At 40.4% G+C, this 19653-nt stretch overlaps 1 protein-coding gene across 6 annotated transcripts in view; it reads left to right on the forward strand.

The window, feature by feature from the left end:
- Positions 1-13875, forward strand: part of LRCH3 (leucine rich repeats and calponin homology domain containing 3) — a 71424-nt gene extending 57549 nt beyond the window's left edge. For all 6 annotated transcript variants that reach the window (XM_066602927.1, XM_066602891.1, XM_066602910.1 and 3 more), the window contains 4 exons: positions 355-464; positions 2743-2880; positions 2971-3048; positions 9780-13875. In XM_066602927.1, the coding sequence (XP_066459024.1) occupies positions 355-464; positions 2743-2880; positions 2971-3048; positions 9780-9899 (446 nt within the window). In that variant the 3' untranslated portion in view covers positions 9900-13875. The remainder of the gene's footprint in view (positions 1-354; positions 465-2742; positions 2881-2970; positions 3049-9779) is intronic.
- The last annotated feature ends 5778 nt before the right edge of the window (positions 13876-19653 follow it).

Genomic DNA, 19653 nt, shown 5'->3' on the forward strand with positions numbered 1-19653 from the left:
GTAATAGGTTTAGTCTATTAAAATACTTGTGTATTAATTATTGAAACCAAGGTTGTAGTCCAGAATCGTCCTGTGTGTGTGCTGAAGACTGCTCAATTGTCGTCTGCAAGCAGTTAGAAAACAAAGTGAACAAAAAATACGTGTTCTTGAAATTCAAAATGTACACACTATTTTTACAGATTGTAGTCACATTCATTAATCGGGCTCCTGCTGATTCACTACTATGGGAAAGAAAAAAAGAAACATTGCACAACAACAGAAAGTTGGAACTTGTTTTAATTATCATAATACTCTGGGTATATTTTAAGCGTAATGTTGAATTATGGTGATTTCTGTATTGTCTTTTGTTAACAGGTAACACACCACCTCCTGCTGCTGCTTCTACTGATGGTACACACTCAAGTCCTCAACACAGCTCCAAAATGAGACAAGAGGAATTCGAAGTCACAGAGCAACTCAGAAAGGTTTGTAATTGCAGAATTATTAGCAGCTTGATTACATCGTACTTCTACTTGTGGAGATCCAATAAGAGCTAGGGATGCTTTAATATAGAGATCCCACATTGCAGCACCTTTTCAAAAGCCTTTTGAAATAAAGAAAAAACTTTGGAACAAGAGTGAGGGCCATGCTGCAAGAATTTACAATCTTGAAAATAGGGGTAACACAAAAAGTAAATCAACTTGCAAATAGTCTTGATTAATCCCTTGCTGCACTGATCATGCAGTTGAACCCCAAGAGATTTCCATGGACAGCTCAAGTGCTGAAATTTTCGGAGCACTGAGCTGTTATCTGAAATCTCCCTGGGTTTTTACTGCATACTCAGCGCAGCAAGCTCCAGAGATTTCCCTGCCTTAATACCAACTGTCAAAGTAGTACAGTACTTTCAAATACTTGCGAGATTAACCCCTTGCCTGACTCCGTCGTCAGGCATGCATTTGGGAGAAAAAATTAAAATTGGTCTCTGCATCCCACGTGATGCGCGAGAGAGGCTCTGGCCCCATTGAAATAAATGGGCGATGATAGTTATCCGCTGCTGCAACAGCAGTGGCAGAGGATTCCTTAACCCCCGCGGGGAGTCCCCTCATCGCTGAACACTGATGAGGGGACTCCCCGCGACAATGATTTTTGGGGGTGGCCAAAACTGGACCCAGACAGCGGCGGCGAAGTGAGTACATATATTTTTTTATTTTTTACACAAGCTAGGGATGATTTTCAGGGAAGGGCTGATATTTCAAGCCCTTCCTCAAAAATCACTGGTGGGGTTGCCTGCATCCTATTGCTTTCAATGGGGACAGCGGCTGTAGCATCATATCTCCAAAACTATACTAAATCTTTTTAAAAACATTACACTTGCAAGTTCAGAATAAAAATCATAAAAGTGAATTTTTTTTTTAACCCATAAATAACTAAAAAATGCGTCACTTAAGTGGTTAAATTGCATTGTTGACTCCTTTAGAAAAAAACTGCCCTGTGAGGCATGACACGGTTGTAATAAACCTGCCACTGAAGGTTAGATGTATACTGTTTACCCAAAAATAAGCCCCTGTCTTTTAATAAATTTTGCCCCAAAAGAGGCACTAGGTCTTATTTTCTGGGGATGTCGTATTATACTTGGCAGGCTCAGCCCACGTCCCTCCTGTTGCTCTCTGGAGCTACGGCAGGCTTACTGCAGTCCACAGCCACCCACAGAAGATCGCTGCTTGGTTACGGGATTTATAAATCCCGCCTCCAGGAAGAGATGGCTCTGACTGGTTCTCAAGCGCTGATCAGGCAGTCAATGCAGCACTCAATGAACCAATCACAGCTATCGCATTGTGGAGGCTGGATTTATGAATTGGCTGAGTCGTGGCATTATTGGCTAATTCATAAATTCTGCCTCCACAACTGGCTGTGATTGGCTGAGCAGCGCTCGACAACCAATCAATGTAGCACTGGATGAACTAATCACAGCCATCGCATTGGTTCTCGAGTTCTACTCAGCCAATAAATGCATCACTCGATGAACCAAACGGAGCCATCGCCTCCTGGAGGCAGGATTTATGAATTCCATAACCAGGAAGCGATCTGTGGTCAGCTGAGAAAAGCAGTGGGAGGGACGCGGACTGAGACTTTTTTTTTCCTGTCCTTATGTGACACAGCTAGGGCTTATTTTGGGGGTATGGCTTATATTTCAAGCCTCCACAAAAATCCTCCAAATCGGGGTAGGGCTTATTTTCGGGAAAACACAGCATTTAAGTTTTGTATCTACAAAATTAAAACCAAACGTAGAATAATAAAGATAGAAAAAGGCCAAAGTAATCACATTTCTATTTTAAGCGAGAGTAAGGATGACAGTAACATTGTAATGATCTACATATTAAGTACAAAGGTCTCCAGCCCAAGACTTTGGCAGTTGTAGTTTTCCAGAAGTTTGAGACCAATGCTCTGGATCATTAGATGCTTTTTACAGAAAGATAAAACTTTCGGGTTACTGTATTGGTTACAAATTGCAGTCATATAACACTGTATTATTAGTGTGGCCTGCTGGGTAAAAACATGACAAGTTATCTACAACCGCTACTCTTACTGTAAAATATGTGAAATAAATTTATCAGTGGATATTCTATTCTAATGTTCCAGAGCCATTGTAATAGAATTTAAATTTATCCCATAGCTAATACAGAGTAAATATTTTAAAGATTTGGGGGTAAATCTAAGGATCTCGTTGTTTTGACTTTAAAAGTTATTTTTTCTTTTTCTTAGAATATAGAATCGCGGTTAAAGGTGTCCCTTCCCAGTGACTTGGGTGCAGCTCTTACAGATGGCGTGGTGTTGTGCCATTTAGCCAACCATGTTCGGCCAAGATCAGTGCCGAGCATACATGTTCCCTCACCTGCTGTTGTGAGTATTGTGTTGATTTAAACTATATACTACAAACGGCAGTAGAAATTAGCTTTTTCATCAGTAATAGTCATTGTGTCTTTCTAATAGCCTAAGCTCAAAATGGCAAAATGCAGAAGAAATGTTGAAAACTTCCTGGAAGCCTGCAGAAAAATTGGGGTTCCCCAGGTAAGAAAACACTGTTCTGCACATTCTATTGAACTAGTATACAAAACAATGTAACATGTGTACACTTTCCGTAGTTGTAGTTTGTTCTTGATAACATTTTCTTGCAGCCATTCTCTTTGGCTATTTTGACTTTTCTAAAGACTCATTCTGAAAAATGCATTCGATGATTCTAATGTTACTTTATTTTCCGGTACATTGTTTAGTAACTATTACAGTTTTCCTTATGACACCAGCATCTTTTCTGATACAAATATACCAATGCAAGTTCACTTGGAACTTACAGCTGAATCTGACCATACACTATTTTGTCAGGAATGGGCAATGACCTAATGGATCCCCCAATAGCAGAGGTAAATGGTCCCCGTACACTGCACAATTATCGTTAGATCAAGTAGTTTGCACGATAATTGTGCAGTGTAAACACCTGCAGTGAAAGAACGATCAGTGATAAATCTTTCATGCAAACCTAAAAATCATTGTTGGTCTGCCATTGCATTAGAATGTCTATAAAAAGGCAGTTGTTCATCTATGAACAACCTCCTTCTTACTGTGAATGGAGGTGGGCGGGCCAGCACGATCCCTGACCTGCTCCGCCTCCTGTCACTGATCATTTATCGGGCGCTTTAGCGCGTAACAGTTGTCCCGTGTAAAAAGACTTTAAAAGAAATAACGCATGGTAGAGTTCAACATGCCAAGTCTATGTTCATGGAAGAGATAAGCTGCTACCAACAATGTTTGGCAGCAGCCTATGGCTGGGGTCACATGGGACATAATTTCAGCGGAATGGCCACACTGAAAAACCACGAGAATTCTGCTGGAAAAGTGCAGCTTTAAAACCTGCGGATTTGTAGCAGTTTTGCCATCAGCATTCCGCTGCAGATTTCTCTCCCCATGGAGAGGAGAGGGGCTGCTGCAGAAAAGAGAAAAGAATTGACATGCTGCGGAATTGAATCAGTCTTCATGTGGCTTGGCCGCAGAGTGTGGATGAGACTTTTGCAAAATCTCGTCCACTTTGCTGGCTAATCCTGGGATTAGGAGCCGCGGGCGGAATTATCGTGCAGACTTTCTGTACGATAATTTCGTGGCAATTCTCCGTGTGAACTCAGCCCATTGCTCTCACTGTGGAAAGTGAACATGCAGCCTTGGCTGAGCATGTATGTAATATAAAAAAAAAACAAAATATATATATATATATATATATATATATATTATATATTATATATTATATATATTATATAATATTATATTATATTATATTATATTATATTATATTATATTATATTATATTATATTATATTATATATATATTATATATATATTATATTATATATATATATATATTATATTATATATATATATATTATATTATATATATATATATTATATTATATATATATATTATATTATATATATATTATATTATATATATATATATATTATATTATATATATATATATATTATATATATATATATTTATAAAAATATAATTTTTTTTTAAAATTTATTTTAGGAGAAGCAGCTGTCAACCATCAGCTATTTTGTGTGTGGCCACCCCTAGAATATATTAAGTAATTGCATCTGAGCCACACAGGGCTTCATTGATCTCAAATTTCATGTGACTTTCCAGAAGATGTTTCTGTTTCTGCACATCTTCTACTAGCTCATTGATTTGTAGGGTGTTTGGTATAAACCTAGGGGAAGGCTAGCAGGATGGATTTCATTTGTGGTTGCTGATGGGAGCAATTTTTTTAAAACATGAATAGGTAGTTGCTTATTAAGAGGAGAAAACTTAGTAGATGGGCATAAAAACAGTTGGCCTCAGTTTGAAATATATGTCTACATTACAGGCAAGGAGTGAAAAACAGACATTGTATAGAATGGCTAGGCAATCTATAGAATACGTGAGGTTTTGAGGCAAAGTTCAAAATTTGTATTTTATTTAGATATGCTTTATACTTTCTCTATGCATCATATAGAATACCTAGGCATTATACAGACCAACAAGTACGATTTTTAGACAGTGTGTGAAAAAAGTCATGAAAAGGACTTGATTGAAAAAAAAAATGTATATGTAAATGCACAACCTCCTTTCTCTCTCACTAAGTAAGCGGTCGAGGAAGGTGAGGAGCTGGATGGGTCCTGACTCCTGTCTCAAGGAGCCTTTAGAGCAGACACGGCACCATCAGACACACAGAACCCTGTGTTGGCAGAATGGAGGGCAGTGCAGAAGGCTCTAAGTGAGGGGAACTGAAGGGGACCCATGTGCCCACACCATCTGCGTGGCAGCGTCACACTGACGGACAGAGAGCCAGACTACCCAGTCTTGCATGCATCCAGCCTGCAGGTTCTGTGGTCTGTGGAGTTTGGACTATTTGTCATCCTGAGTACAGTGGAGGAGAGCGATGATGGGGGGGGGGGGGGGGGGACCCAGTCTGGTTCTGTAAGTGGTGACTGACTGAGATTATAGTAGTGAACCTTGGAAAAAGTGAGGGTTGGATTTTGGATTGTGGGACATCAGAGGATGATGAGGGTTGATGGTGCAAAGGGTGGAATCGTATTTTTTTTGGTGTAGGGGAGAAAATGGAGTGCCCAGGGTTAGGCAAGGCCCAAACCACGGCTGGCGAGACTATTTTGTACTTTGTCGAGTTGTCTTTTGGCATTGCATAAAATATCTAGGAAATGTGTGAAATATTAATCATTTCATACTTTGATGTCCCGTCTTTGGCATTCTATACATAACCTTACCATGACTCATTTCACTCATTGCCTATAACTTATATTTCTAGAATGGTAGACACTCAAAGTATTCAAGACGACATTTAGTGCTGCTCCTCGGTCAAGATCCAAAAGCGTATTTTATAATCCAATCACTTCTCTAACACTAGTGTTTCCTTTAGACATATTTATGGAGAGCTAAGAACGTTAACTGCTTTACTATGTCTATTTTCTACCCTTCCCTTTGTCGTCATATTTCTCTTGTCAGCAGGCAAGTGTCTAACTGCATGATGGTGTTTGCATGACTGACTCTGCTTTCTGTTTTTCCCTTCCTGCTCACCCCCTCTGGACAGGACAAAGTTTGTCTTCCTTCAGACATTCTCCAGCTAAACCTCTGCAGCATTAAGGGGACTCTGGAAAGTCTCCTCTCTCTTGGAGAAGGCTCACAAGCACCTGCTTTTTCCTCCCACCTCCTGGGCTTTGGGGTTTTCTACTGCACCCTTATGCTTCTCCTCTTCATGCTCTATCGCTGGTTCCTTACCTACTGGACACAGGCGTGAAGAGGCAGGGGGATCCACTTACTAACTGTTGATGGGGTGGGGGGTTATTGATCCTGCAACTATGAATTCTTCTGCAAACCTCTACCTGAAGCACAATATCAGTTATAACTCTTCACTGTGAAGTAATCCAGAACTGTAATCCAGGGCCAATGAGCAAGATTACCCGTGGATGCAAATATTACCACCTCTGCGTTTGTGATCTATGCTGCACAGCCAGCTTTAACCATTACGTAATCAATGCTTCATGCCAGTAGGAAAAACAATGAGCTGCCAGTGTTATCTTTGACCAATAGCCACACTTTAGTGGTTCCAGGCAATTTGAAGCACTTGTGAAATTTAACATTTTGGAGAAAGGAATGCTCTTCGCTTCATTGAGGAGCAGATGACAAGAAGGTCTTTGGTTCAGTAGCAGATTTTTCAGAGCTGGCTGCACCTTTCATGTGCCTTCATGCCAATGTTGCCAGTAGTTTTCTACATTTGATAAAGCAAAATTGGTTGCATTCAGAGAACACATGGGAATGTTTTATACCAAAGGCTCATCAGTCTGACTGAAATTAACACTAATTAAAAGAAGAAAAAGGGATGAGTTTTATTAGTTCATCTGCTTGAACCTTTTTCGGGTTTGGGAGAAATGGCAGGCAGCTGACCGAGCATTTGACAACAGCTATCAATGGTGTATTGGCACTGTCATGCTCCAGCCTAATCTCCATGCAGATTGAGTTAGCTTTTGAGGATTGTATGTGCTGTGCTGCACCTAATATTATGTTTTGGCGGTGCGGGTTTATAATCTAACAGTATTTTCCATAATGCTGTTACTTCTGATGATTTGTTACTTTTGCCGCAGCATGCTGATTCTCTTGATAGACCTTTTTGACACCTGAAGCCAAAGCAACATCGCTCCTTGATTTCACACTCAGCATGTGTGATACATATATTAACAACTAACGATTGTTCCTATGAAACACTGTATACATTAAAGCAATATAAATTACTCATTATGCAGAAATTGTTTGGATGCCAACGTGCTGTAGGTTACCAGGCTTTATGCATTACTCTCTACCTCAGCTGAGGACTCGTATCAAGTACAGTGTTAATACATTGTTTTATGCAGCTACCCAGACTTGCAGCCATGCAATTACATAACTATATAGCAGCAGAAAACTATTCCTAAAGAGAAGACAAGCAAAACAAGCATTAGTTTACATGCTACAAATCCTATTTAGACATATTTTCTCCGTTTAATAGGCAAAATCATTGCCATCAAGATTAAAGGGGGGAGGGGGGGTCTCAAGATTAACACTTTTCACCAATCCACCGGTTAAGAGATAAGTACCTCATTTCTGAAGGTTACCCACCAATCAGCTGATTCCCGAGACTGCTGACTCTTTGGTCAGCAAAGGAAGTACAAACACGGACCATAGTGCAATGGCCCAGGTTGGTATTGCAGGCACAGCTCCCATTGAATTAAACAGAACCAGCGCTGTAGTATCAACTAAGCTGTGGTCAGCGTTTTCTAGTTCCGACAGTGACCCCCAGAATCGGCTGATTGACAGTGATTGGAATTGCGGGTCCCCACCAGTCATCTATTGATAACCTGCTGATCATTAGTAGAAAATAAGGGGAAAAAGTCCTGGAATCCCCCTTTAATATACAGCTTCACTCGGTTCAGAGGGAGGGGAGGGCGGTTTTTTAATAAACTTCCTATTACAAACACGACTTAATCGTTTAAGTAAGAGGGCTAAATAAAATGGCGAAAACCCAGGCAGCACCATTAACAACTTGTCAGAGGGGTCCCTAATCTACTTTTTGTGTCAAACATCTGTTCAGTATTCTAAAGGGACAGGTGTTATAATACTAATAATCAGATTGCAGGTCAAATGTAAAATGAATTGCAGTCTGTAAACCCAGGTTAACTGCTTGTAGTTGAAGTCATTTGATTTGTATCTGCACTAAGAACAGTTTGGTCCACATATTTTTGAGAACAATGTTTTTGTACAGCAGTAGCTTATTGTAACCCTGCTGATGGCTGCAACACAAAGACAAAAAGGAGAGGCCATTGTGCCTTACACAAGCTAACCACATATGTGCTGCAAAAGGTTGTGTCAGATCTTGGTAGAATGAGAACGGAAGCTGAAGGCTGGAGCTATACTGCCACTATCACAAAATGGGTACTGGTGCATCTAGTCTCCACCAGAAATATGGGTGGAGAGCTGCACAGTGACAGGTAACGCCTTGTTCACTCCCCCTAAAGCTCTGGATTGGCTGACGTCCTGGTCGAGGGCACACTGAAACCGGAGCTTCCCTGGGTTTTTTTTTTGTTTTTACCTTGGCCGTCCTGTGGCTGGAGGAGATATAATGGGTCCTGCAGCAGGTGATGGTTGCTCTCTGAAGAGCAGTTGGAGTGACTTGCAGCCCAGAAACAGCTTTCTGCATCACCACTGGCAGAGCAGCTTCAAGGAGCTTGCCCGCCAGGGCCGCAACTGGATGGGAACGTAGCTGATGCTTTGCTTGTCAGTGGACGGGAGCGGAGAATCCAGCAGGGGAGAGTGACAGCGGTTGAGGCAGTAGCCGAGAAGGCTGAACAGCGGCATGTATGACAGGAGGCAGGAAGGGCAGATTATGGGAGATCGGTGTAAAATCTGTCTGCAGAGCCAGAGGCTGAGATGACAGGCCGGCAGGAGGACACTCACAGCGGGGCCAGAAGCTGAGATGCCAGTCCGCCGGGGTAATAGAATTATTGCGGACCACGGACTGCAGATGGGAGGGCGTCTGGTAGCTTACAGCAACCAATCCGAAATTGTGGCCGTCACATGTCCCTCCCCTTTAACTCAAGTCGCCCAACCAATGTCTCCACTCATTCTTCCGGTGGAGACAAGATGCACTAGTACCTACAAAATGTTCCTATTGCATTAGAAACTTTCTGATAAGGTTTTTGCAACTTTTTTTGCCCATAGGGAATTCCTGTGTGGCACTCAGCTGCTGTGCAGCCCCAGCCTTCTGCACAAGCATAATGCATGATATAGTAGAATGTTAGAAATGAGCAGGAATGCAGATCACTGATGTATGAGGTTTTATTCTGCAGCTCCTTAACAATTGCACTTTTTTGCTCCGTTTTGTAAATAAATTTTGCTACTGATAGAACTGTCTTTCCTGTGTTTCCTGCTTTCTCTTCTCTGGGTGGCAAAAATGTCATCTTTTGCCACCTCTTTTGTCTTTTCATGCGCTACATGTACTCTGCACTCTTGAATGCTTTTGCTATCCTATCACATTATATAGGAGGGAAAAACCCTCAGCTTTCTAGACTTCTGCTAAATTATTTTCCTCATGTTAGTATTGATGGCCGTCATTCTTTTAAGCATATTGTTATTTTTTTATAATTTTTATTTTTTCCCTTTCTATTTTTTTTCTTCCCCCTCTCCTCCTTTATACCCTCTTCCTATTACTTTCATGCCCAGGATCGTCTGTGTCTTCCTCCACACATCCTTGAAGAGACCGGATTAGTGGAAGTAGCAGGAACAGTGCAGGCCTTGCTGGATCTTGCACCACCAAAACCGCTTTCCCCCACCAGTGTCTGAATGCCATGTTATCCATAGGCTCCTTACTTCTTGTGCCACTTCTGCATCCTGCTTTTCTTTTTTTTTCATTAAAGAGGTCTGCAGATAACAAGCACGTAAGGAACTTGACACTCACATGGTTCAATTTTGTTCAGAAAAGGTTTTAATTGATTTTAAAAACTTTTAGTATCCTCTGTTCTGCATTCATTACCAATTGTTAGAAGCACTTTCTAAAAAAAATTATATGATTTTAAAATCGTGCCCAATGAAGGCGCTATAGTGACAATGAGAAGTGTAGTAGTCAACTGCTATGTGCATGACTGATGCCAGTGACTCAAGGGGAAAGCCATTCTAGAGCCGTACTAAGGAGCAAGTTATTTATTTTTTTCCCTTGTTCCCACCTATGGCGAAGTCCTTTTCTTCATCCCAACGGAAGGAAGTTTGCAGCATGCCCAAGGAATTCCCTGAACTGTCTAAAAGGACAAGCTAATACATTCTGCATCAAGTGTTTATGGTTAAGATGCTGGGAATGTCAAGATATAAAGCAAAGCACCATTATGCACTTCTACGGAGGCCTGGCAGGTGAAGATTACTGACTAATGTAAACGAATGAAGGCCAACAAACCGTATTTTCCTAGTTTCATTTACCGAAGTTGAATAAGAATTACAAAGTACAAACTGACTCCCTAAAGTGACTAAACCTCTTCTTGTATGGATATGTTTTCCTGATCTTGACATTTGAATTCTTTGACTGGCGAGTTAGTGAAGTAATTTTTGTGTTTTTTTATTTTTATTTTTTATTTTAATTTATGTTTTTATTTATTTTTTAATCTTTTTAAGCTTTGATAATTCCAGTTGTTGGTCATAGTGAACAAATTTAAAGGAAAGGGAATGATTTAGCCAGTAGGTGGTGGTCTTGTAAATATATATTTCTTGTTGCACAAATGCTCAGTTGCAGAAAAAAAAGCTTTGTAAGAGACTGATGGAATCCAGGTAGACTGGATGGCCATGTTGCATCTGAATTGCCTATACATGCAATTAAAAGTCTGTCTGATCCTTGGAGCCATGGGATTAGAATTATTCAAAAATAGTCAGATACTGTCCAACCCTGATTATACTGTAATTATCCTAATACCGTGTTTATAAAACAAATTAACCCTAACATCGAAGATTTAAATTTTAACTGGTAATCTGAATGTTAGATTTTCGTGACATTAAATGTGACCATGTTATGAGGTCATTTTGTAGCTCAGATAATTTCCCCTTACAGCATTTTACTTGGTTTACAAAATAAAATGTAGGATTCGTTTACAGTTTTTTTCTTTTTAGCCCTTACAAAATAATGAAAAAAACCCCAAAACCGTATACTCCTTTTAAATGCTCTAGTGCAGCACTCTGTTCCCAGCAGCTATGGCCGCCCCCCGTAGCTACGTACAGACAAGTGTCTACCATCCGAAAATGGAGACTAGAAAATGAAATATGTTTGTCTAGTTTTAATCAGTAAAAAATATATAGATAATGGTCACTTTAAAGGGGTTATTCCACTAAAGCAAGTTAGCCAGGTTCAAGCTGATGGGGGATATTTCCTATGGTCCCATTGAAATGAATGGAAGAGCAACTTACATGTGCGACCTCTGTTCTTTCCTGGATGCACCTTAAACCACATTCTCTGGATTGGTGGTGGTACCAGCAGTCATACCCTCACTGATCCACAAGTTATCTGCTATCCTGTGGATAGGGGATAACTAAAGCCTGGTTTAGACACAATGATTATCGCTCAAAAGATGTCTTTTGAGCGATAATCGTTGTGTGCATTTACAGGGCAAGGTGATTGCTCAACGTTTGAGCGATCACTTTGCGCTCCGAGCGCGGTATGCAGAAGACTAGCAGAGCCGCTTGTCTTCTGCATCCAGCTGTTCCCTGCTCTAAGAGCTCAGCTGGTATACAGCTGAGCGGGGTATGCAGAAGACAAGCGGGGCTGCTTGTCTTCTGCATCTAGTTATCTTCTGCTCGGAGCGCTCAGCTGTTATACAGCTGAGTGCTCTGAGCGGGGTATGCAGAACATAGCTGGACCGCTGTGTTCTTCATGCCCTGGCTGTGTTCAGGAGCAGGATGCAGCTGAAACAATAATATCAGCTGTATCCCGCTGTGAACTCCTGATAAGGCTCATTGTTCTCTTTCAGGATGCTGAAAGAGAATGGTCAGCGACTGGTTAACGAAAACTGCAAGATGTCAGTGCAGTTAGACACAACGATTATCGCTCAAAAGATGGCTTTAAGCGATTTTTGAGTGAGAATCATTGTCTAAATCAGCTTTTAATTTCATGGGACAACTTCTCAACGGAAAACAGATCTGTATTTGGTCATGTAAATGAGGCTTATGTCTATAAAGTGTTGGGAAAGTAGTTTTCTTTCCACTTTAAACTTGGTTTAATGATTTAAGGCTATAATGCTTAGCAGTTAGACAATAAAAAACACATTTAGTGCCATGGAATAATTTTCCGTACTTGTCAGTGAATATGGCTTTCTGGTTATTGAGGCACTGACAGATATCTGCATGTCAACTCAGATGTACCATTGCTGGTTATTACAGAATGCACAATGGTTGGTACATCATGCTAATATCCATACCACATGTAACTTGTATAATGGACAGTTTATTTCTAAGACCGCTAGCATTTTTCTGTAAATTACCTTTATTTACCATAACCTGTACACAGATGAAATACAAATATGTACCCGGCTTTTACAGATTGGTTTGATGTCTTGTATATTTTTTCCTGCATATCACATCTGTGCACCGCGCTCTTCATCTGACTGCATTTATTACCCTGCACATATTTTCAGGCCTTGTAAATGATTTCAAATACAGACTCTATCGGCAGATTTTACTATATTAATATGCTAAATATGTTGGTCTATTAGATATAACTGTAAAAGATTACTTTTATTGGAAATGTGTTGATGTAATATATTTTTGTGAAAACTTTTTGTCAAATGTATTTCCATTGTAAAATGCTGGAAAAAAAACAGTACAAAATAACCCACAATTCCAGTGTTAAGTTGTTTGTTGTGGATTCTGTGAGTGATAACCAGCCTGGATTTCCCTACCGCTGCAGTGAGTTGTGGCTGTCCATTCTATGTAGACGTTGATCTTTTACTAAATGCCAAGTGGATACGGATTTTCGTCTAGGTAGTTTGTCCCAAAGATTTTAATTGCTAAAGCGGTGGGCAAACAAAGATGGCTGCACTGCTTAACGGACTACCTGATGCACACTGTGCATTAGTATGTATTGGTAGTCTAAGGCAGTGTTCCCCAACTCCAGTCCTCAGGGACCGCCAACAGGTCACATTTCAGGATTTCCTCAGTGTTGCACAGGTGATGTAATTATTGTCAGTGCCTCAGACATTGCCACAGGTGTTCTTACCATAGGATATCCTGAAAACATGACCTGTTGGTGGTACCTGAGGACTGGAGTTGGGGACCCCTGGTCTAAGACACTACATGAGGCTCTGACTAGCCAATCAAAGCAGGTGTAGTGTCTTTGACTAATGATACATACCAATGCACGGTGTAAGAAGCAGAGCCATCATCCGTCCAGGATTGGAGGGTCACTTTTTTGTTTTGTAGCTCTGTGTTCATTTCAATGAGCAATTCCCTAAGCTATCTCAATGTATTTCACCAAGGCACTGTAGTATTACAGCTCGGCCCCATTCATACTAAAGTACATATAATGCCTGGACATGCTGGGTCCTCCAGAGCTCTTTTTAGCCACTCATACAAAACTCCCTTTGTCCCAATCGAGTACTTAAAACAAAGTTTTCTAAACCAGATGAACCCTTTAAACAATTGATCAAAACAATCGCACTTGTGTATGTTCTAGAGAATATTAAAAATGTCATGTATTTTATGTGCACGTAGTACCAAAGAAAACTGGTCTTCTGAATACGTGTATTTTAGCATTAAAATTGTGTTTGCTAATGCCCTCTGTAATAACTGAAGTGTATAATACACTTAATTTTATATTAATGGCAATTAGTGGCATGACATGTGTTACAAAAATGCCTTGTGCACCATTTTTAAATGTGTGACATGGTCTAGGCTATCTTTGCATCACATTTACTGCTTGGGTTTTACACACTTGCAGTGAATTCTCCTGGCACATGTGGTTCCTGCATTCATAGCTTTTAGTTGATCTAATATCTGGGTCCTCATGGCATTCATTTGGATGGTATGTGTTGGCACACTTTTTTTCAATAAATGAAGCTGCATTAACCAGCATAGGAGACCACTTTCATATGCCAAATAAACACTTGGTGCATGGTAAACATTTTTTGGTTCATCAGGAGTCTGTCCAACACATGTTACTATATTCAGTTGTTCGAAAGTATGGATAAAAAAAAAATGTAGATTCATAAAGATGTCGTTTACACTTCTGCCTTTAGACTCCACTCATGCTTTTGGTTTTAAAAGAAAAGGCACAGAAAAATTATCTCAAAATTGTCAACATTTTTGACAAACTGCTAAGCGCTACTTCGGACCTGGTTCCCAGTGTCCATAGAGACCAACTATTCATATTACACATGCCACATTCACGTAAATTAATATAATCTTTATTTGTATAGCGCCAACTTATTCTGCTGTGCTTTCGTGACTCATGGGGAACGCAATACAGAAATTACCAAAGTTACATATGGCAGTCAATTATTTAGAAACGGGGTGGTGCGATACAGAAGATACAGGGGCAGGAGGTGGAGCAAGGGGGAACACAGCAATGCGATGATAATATGTGATATACAGTTTTTAGGACACAAACTGGGTGGGGGTAGTGCAGGAAGTGTACATGATAGGCAAAAGTGGAAAGCCATAGGGAGGGGCAGGGGGCATATTGTAGGGTTGGGGGACTAGATCAGGAGGCTTCGTATGCTTCTTTGAAGAGGTGTGTCTTAAAAGTTTTGTGATTTGGGGATTGTCGTAACTTACTATTTTCTCTACAGACGTCTGCCAAGAAGAGCATTTTTATTTGTCCTGGTTACTTAAAAGGGTTTCGTTAAAAAATTGTAATTAAAAGGGCTGTGGAAAATGTAAAAGATTTACTTTTTTCCTCTAGGAACTGTGCTACACCAAATCAATGGGATCTGTCTAGTATTGCAACTAAGCTATGTTGTAGTAATAATATAAATGTGTTTCTTAAAGCAGCCTATGCAAATATATGTATATATATTCATATATCCACCTTCATAGAAAATAGCAGTGAAATGGTTAACTGGTTTATTCTTATGCTGGTATCCTGAAATACACTCCTACACAAGTTCTCAAGATTTAACAAGGTCCTGAGATGTGTTTCTTATGAGAAAGACCTGCGATGCCGACCGCTCATAAGAGCGGGGCTGCTCCTTATCTCTTCCCTTAGGTTCCTTAGTACAGGCAGAGATATTGATAGTCTATTCTAGTTGCTTTTCCTAGAAATTACGTGTTCACACAGCAACATACACCTGGGGCGTAAACATATGTTAATCAGCAGCATCATTACATACTAGGCCAATCATGAGTTATGATGTTTGGAAGGGTATGCATGTAATTGGTGCGTCATATTCAGTATAACTGTATTGTACTTCCTTACAATAAACCAGAAGGGTATGGGGGCTCACGGGGAGTACCCCTGAGTTCAAATACATGTATTCATGCATTATAACTAATCTGGAGCAAACCAGTGAAATCTTCTGGAATATGATTTATTCCCATAACAGCTATGTTCACTTGAATTGTGATGAGTTACATTACCACATAAAGCCCACTGGCAAGTGTGTCACTGTTTCTAGAAAAGACCCCATCTTCAAATCCTAGACTCCCCTTATGCAAGGTCCAAAATTTGGAAAATGTGGCTAACAACATTTACTTCCAAACAGTGTTGCTCCTGTTTTTGGGTTGTTTGTCATATTGCAGCTGAGCCCTATTCATTTCAGTGGAGCTGGGGTGCAATAGTAGGACACAGCCCTTGGACAGATGTGACGATGGTTTAGAAGAGAGCAGATATTTCTCGATTCCTAAACAACCCCTTTTAACCTCCAAACAGTCACATTAAAATTGTAATTACTGTATATACTGGAGTATAAGCCAGCTTTTTCAGCATTTTTTTTTTTTTTTTTATGCTGAAAAAGCCCCCTACGGCTTATACTCGAGTGAGGGACTAGGTACAAAACAAAACAAACTCAATACTCTCCTCTTAGCCGGCGCTCGATCATTCACAGCCATTCAATGAATGATATCACTGAATGGTTTCAATGAATTATATCACTGAATGGCTGTGAATGGTTCATCGAGCATCAGCTATGATTGGCTGGCGCTCGATCCAATCACAGAGCTTACTTGCTGACAGTGGGGGAATTCAAAGCCAAGCAGGGAGAATTACAGAGCAGCTGGAGGCACTGCCGGGGAGACCGTTGCGCCCTGGACAGACACCTGCTAGGAGGTGAGTACTGCGGTTTTTGGTTTTTCTTTTTTATCTAGTCTAGCTAGATTTATACTCGAGGCACCTAGTTTTCCCAGTTTGTTTGTGGTAAAATTAGGTGCCTCGGCTTATATTCAGGTCGGCTTATACCACAGTATATACGGTACCCTCCTCAAAATGGCATACTTTTTTTATTGTAGATTTTAATTTGTTTTGTGCAAATACTTTTTGTCTTAAAACTCAAGTCATCGTACAGGGGTTTTCTTATGGAGAATACTATTGATGATCTATCCGTAGGATAGGTCATCTGTGGTTGATTGGCCGTAAGCGGCCATTTTGGACCCTGGCCGATCAACTGAGTATCTGCTGACTGCACCGCAAATGCACAGGGCTCAAAGTGGAAGCAGATGCTCTGACCCCTGTGTAGTGACCAGTGCTTGTAATTGCAGGCTGCTGTTTCACTGAAATCAATGTGAGTTGCGCTTGCAGTTACAAGGGCCAGCCACTATGCGGGGTTTAGATTTTCTGCTTCCACTCAACCCCTGTATATTTGCGGCGCTGTCAGCGTATTTTGCTGGGTGAGTTCTAGTTTATAGAAACCAATTTCTGGTACATATAATGTATTGAATAGCTTATTTTTATTGCTCTGGAGCAATGCAAAAAAGGAAATGTCAGCATTTTTTGAGGGGGGATTTATTTTTACAGTGGTAAAATGTGGTATAAATATTGCTACCGTGAATATAAATGCTGTTATTCTGCAAGTCATTACAACACCAAATTTTAGTGTTTTTTTTTTACCACTTTTTGCACAATATAAACATATATTGTATAGTTCCAAATTCCAGGAGCAGAGCATTTTTTTTCTGCTGACAGAGCTGTATGTGGACTTGTTTGTTGTGGGGCAACTGGTAGTTTTTATTGGTAGCATTTTATGGTGAATATGATGTTTTATCACTTTTAACTTCTGTTTTCGGGAAGTGAGATTATCCGAAAAGTGTCATTTGTGCATTTTTTTTCTGTTAAGGGAATTTATAGTGCTGGATAAAGTTTTATATTTTTTGTACACACGATATGAAAATCTACAATCCCCTGTTAAAATGCTATGTTTTTGTCATGTTTAAAGAAAAGAAAATCTGATTGAATCATTTTATATTTATTTCCCCCTTCCATGTGACCCGTTATCTGTACAATTCCATGGAAAAACAAACTGACATCTTTTAGGGTGGAAAAATGAACAAAAAATATAGTTGCAGAACTATGCACATCCCAAAACTAATACTATGTTGCTGTACCTTTTGACTTTTTGCAGCATTCAGCCTTTCTGCGTAGGTGTCTGTCAGCATGGCACATCTTGACATGGCAATCTTTGTCCACTCTTCCTTGCAGAATCTTTCAGATTGCGAGGGCATCTCATCTGTAAAGGCCCCGACACTCGTGCTCGCACATACTCGCTCTCAAGCTGCTGTTGCATTGGAGCTAGTATTGCAGGCTCACAGCAGGGAGGCTAGAGATTTCTCTCCTCGCGCTCCCCTGCTCATCTCCCTTGCCTTAACATAGTAACTGTTCAGTACTGAACGACTGCTATTTACACTGGGCAATCAGCGATCTGCTTATCATCCATTGTTTATGCAGCATAAACGATGGAGAAAGAGCAGATCGCTCAATGTAAATAGCCGTTCAGTACTGAATGGCCGCTATGTAAAGTAAGTGGAGAGGGGCGGGGAAACGTGAGGAGAGAAATCTTCTGCAGCGCCCCGCCCCCCTGCTGGCAGCTCTATGAGTGAGCCTGCGATACTATCTACCGTGCATCGTTTGCCCAGCATTTGTCCCGTCTGAATGGACCTTAGCACACTATTCAGGTCAATCCACAGATTTTCAATGGTATTCAGGTCTGGGCTCTGGTGAGCCATTTCAAAACCTTGATATTCTCGCAAAACCATTCTTTTGTTCATTTGGAGATATGCTTTGGGTCGTTGTGCTGAAAGGTGAAATTCATCTGCAGCTTTTTAGCAGAGGACTGAAGGTTTTGTGCCAAAATGGACTGATATTTGGAACTGTTCATAACTCCCTCCACCTTGACTGAAGCTCAAGTTCCAGCAGCAGCAGAAAGACAGTCCCAAAGCATAATGCAACCTCCACCACCTGGTGATCTTCTGGTGATGCTCAGTGTTGACTTTCCATCAAATATACCTTTTGGAATTATGGACAAAAAGTTCCCCCTTGGTCTCATCAGACTATAACACATTCTCCCACATACTTTTGGCAGACTTGATGTAAGTTTTGGCAAAACATAGCCGGGCTTGGATGTTTTCCTTTGTTAGAAAAGTATTCCATCTTGCCCCCTACCACTCAGCCCAGATATATGAAGACTACAGGAGATGGTTGTCACATGCACTACACAACCAGAACTTGCCAGAAACTCCTGCAGCTCCTTTAATGTTGCTGCAAGCCTCTCGGGAGCCTCCAGCACCAATTATCTTCCGGTAGTTTCATCAGTTTTTTTAGGGATGTCCCGTTCTTGGTAATGTCACTGTTGTGCCAAATTTAACATAAGTTTGATCGCATTTAAACTCATGTTAAATAGCAATTTGTTAATTCTGAACATAACCACATCCCTAAATATAAGCCATATCACACGTATACAACTACTGAGTATAAAAATAAAATACGTATACAACTACGTTATTTTAGTTTTGTTCTTTTTCCACCATGAAAAATTTCAGATCGTTTTTCAATGGAATTGTTCAGATAGAGAGTCCATTAAAGGTGGAAATCTGAAATAATTCATCCTTGTCAGATTTTTTAACATCACTAAAACATGGCATTTTAAAGGGTGTGTAGACTTGGTATTTGTGTGTTATTAAAGGGCAAAAATGTTTTAAATTGTTTTCAGTAAAAACCTTTAGATACCGCAGTCATTATAGATTACTGCATCTGAGCGGTTAAACTGCATGGAGTTATTAGATGAGCAAGCCCCCATCGTTTCACTCCTTTTGGGGGGGAATAAAGCTATATGTGATAATCTGAGAGCAAATGGGCTCTGATTGCTGGGGTGATAACATATCACCAATCCCATGTGAGAGGAAGTTATGGCCCATTTACATGGAACGATTATCACTCAAAATTTGTTTGAACGAATTTGAGCGATAATCATTAAGTGTAAACGCAAAAAAAGCTGCTCACTACTCGTTCTCTGTTTTTCACTGACTTTAGCGCTCAGCGAGCGAGAAACCTTTTTAGCCGTTGCGTCAGTGCTCGTGTAAGTCGTTTAAACGACTGCTGGACCTTTTATAAAAGGGCCATTATACAGATGGCTGGGCTCGT

The sequence above is a fragment of the Eleutherodactylus coqui genome, chromosome 1 (assembly GCF_035609145.1).
Source record: "Eleutherodactylus coqui strain aEleCoq1 chromosome 1, aEleCoq1.hap1, whole genome shotgun sequence".
In the NCBI taxonomy this organism is placed as follows: Eukaryota; Metazoa; Chordata; class Amphibia; order Anura; family Eleutherodactylidae; genus Eleutherodactylus; species Eleutherodactylus coqui.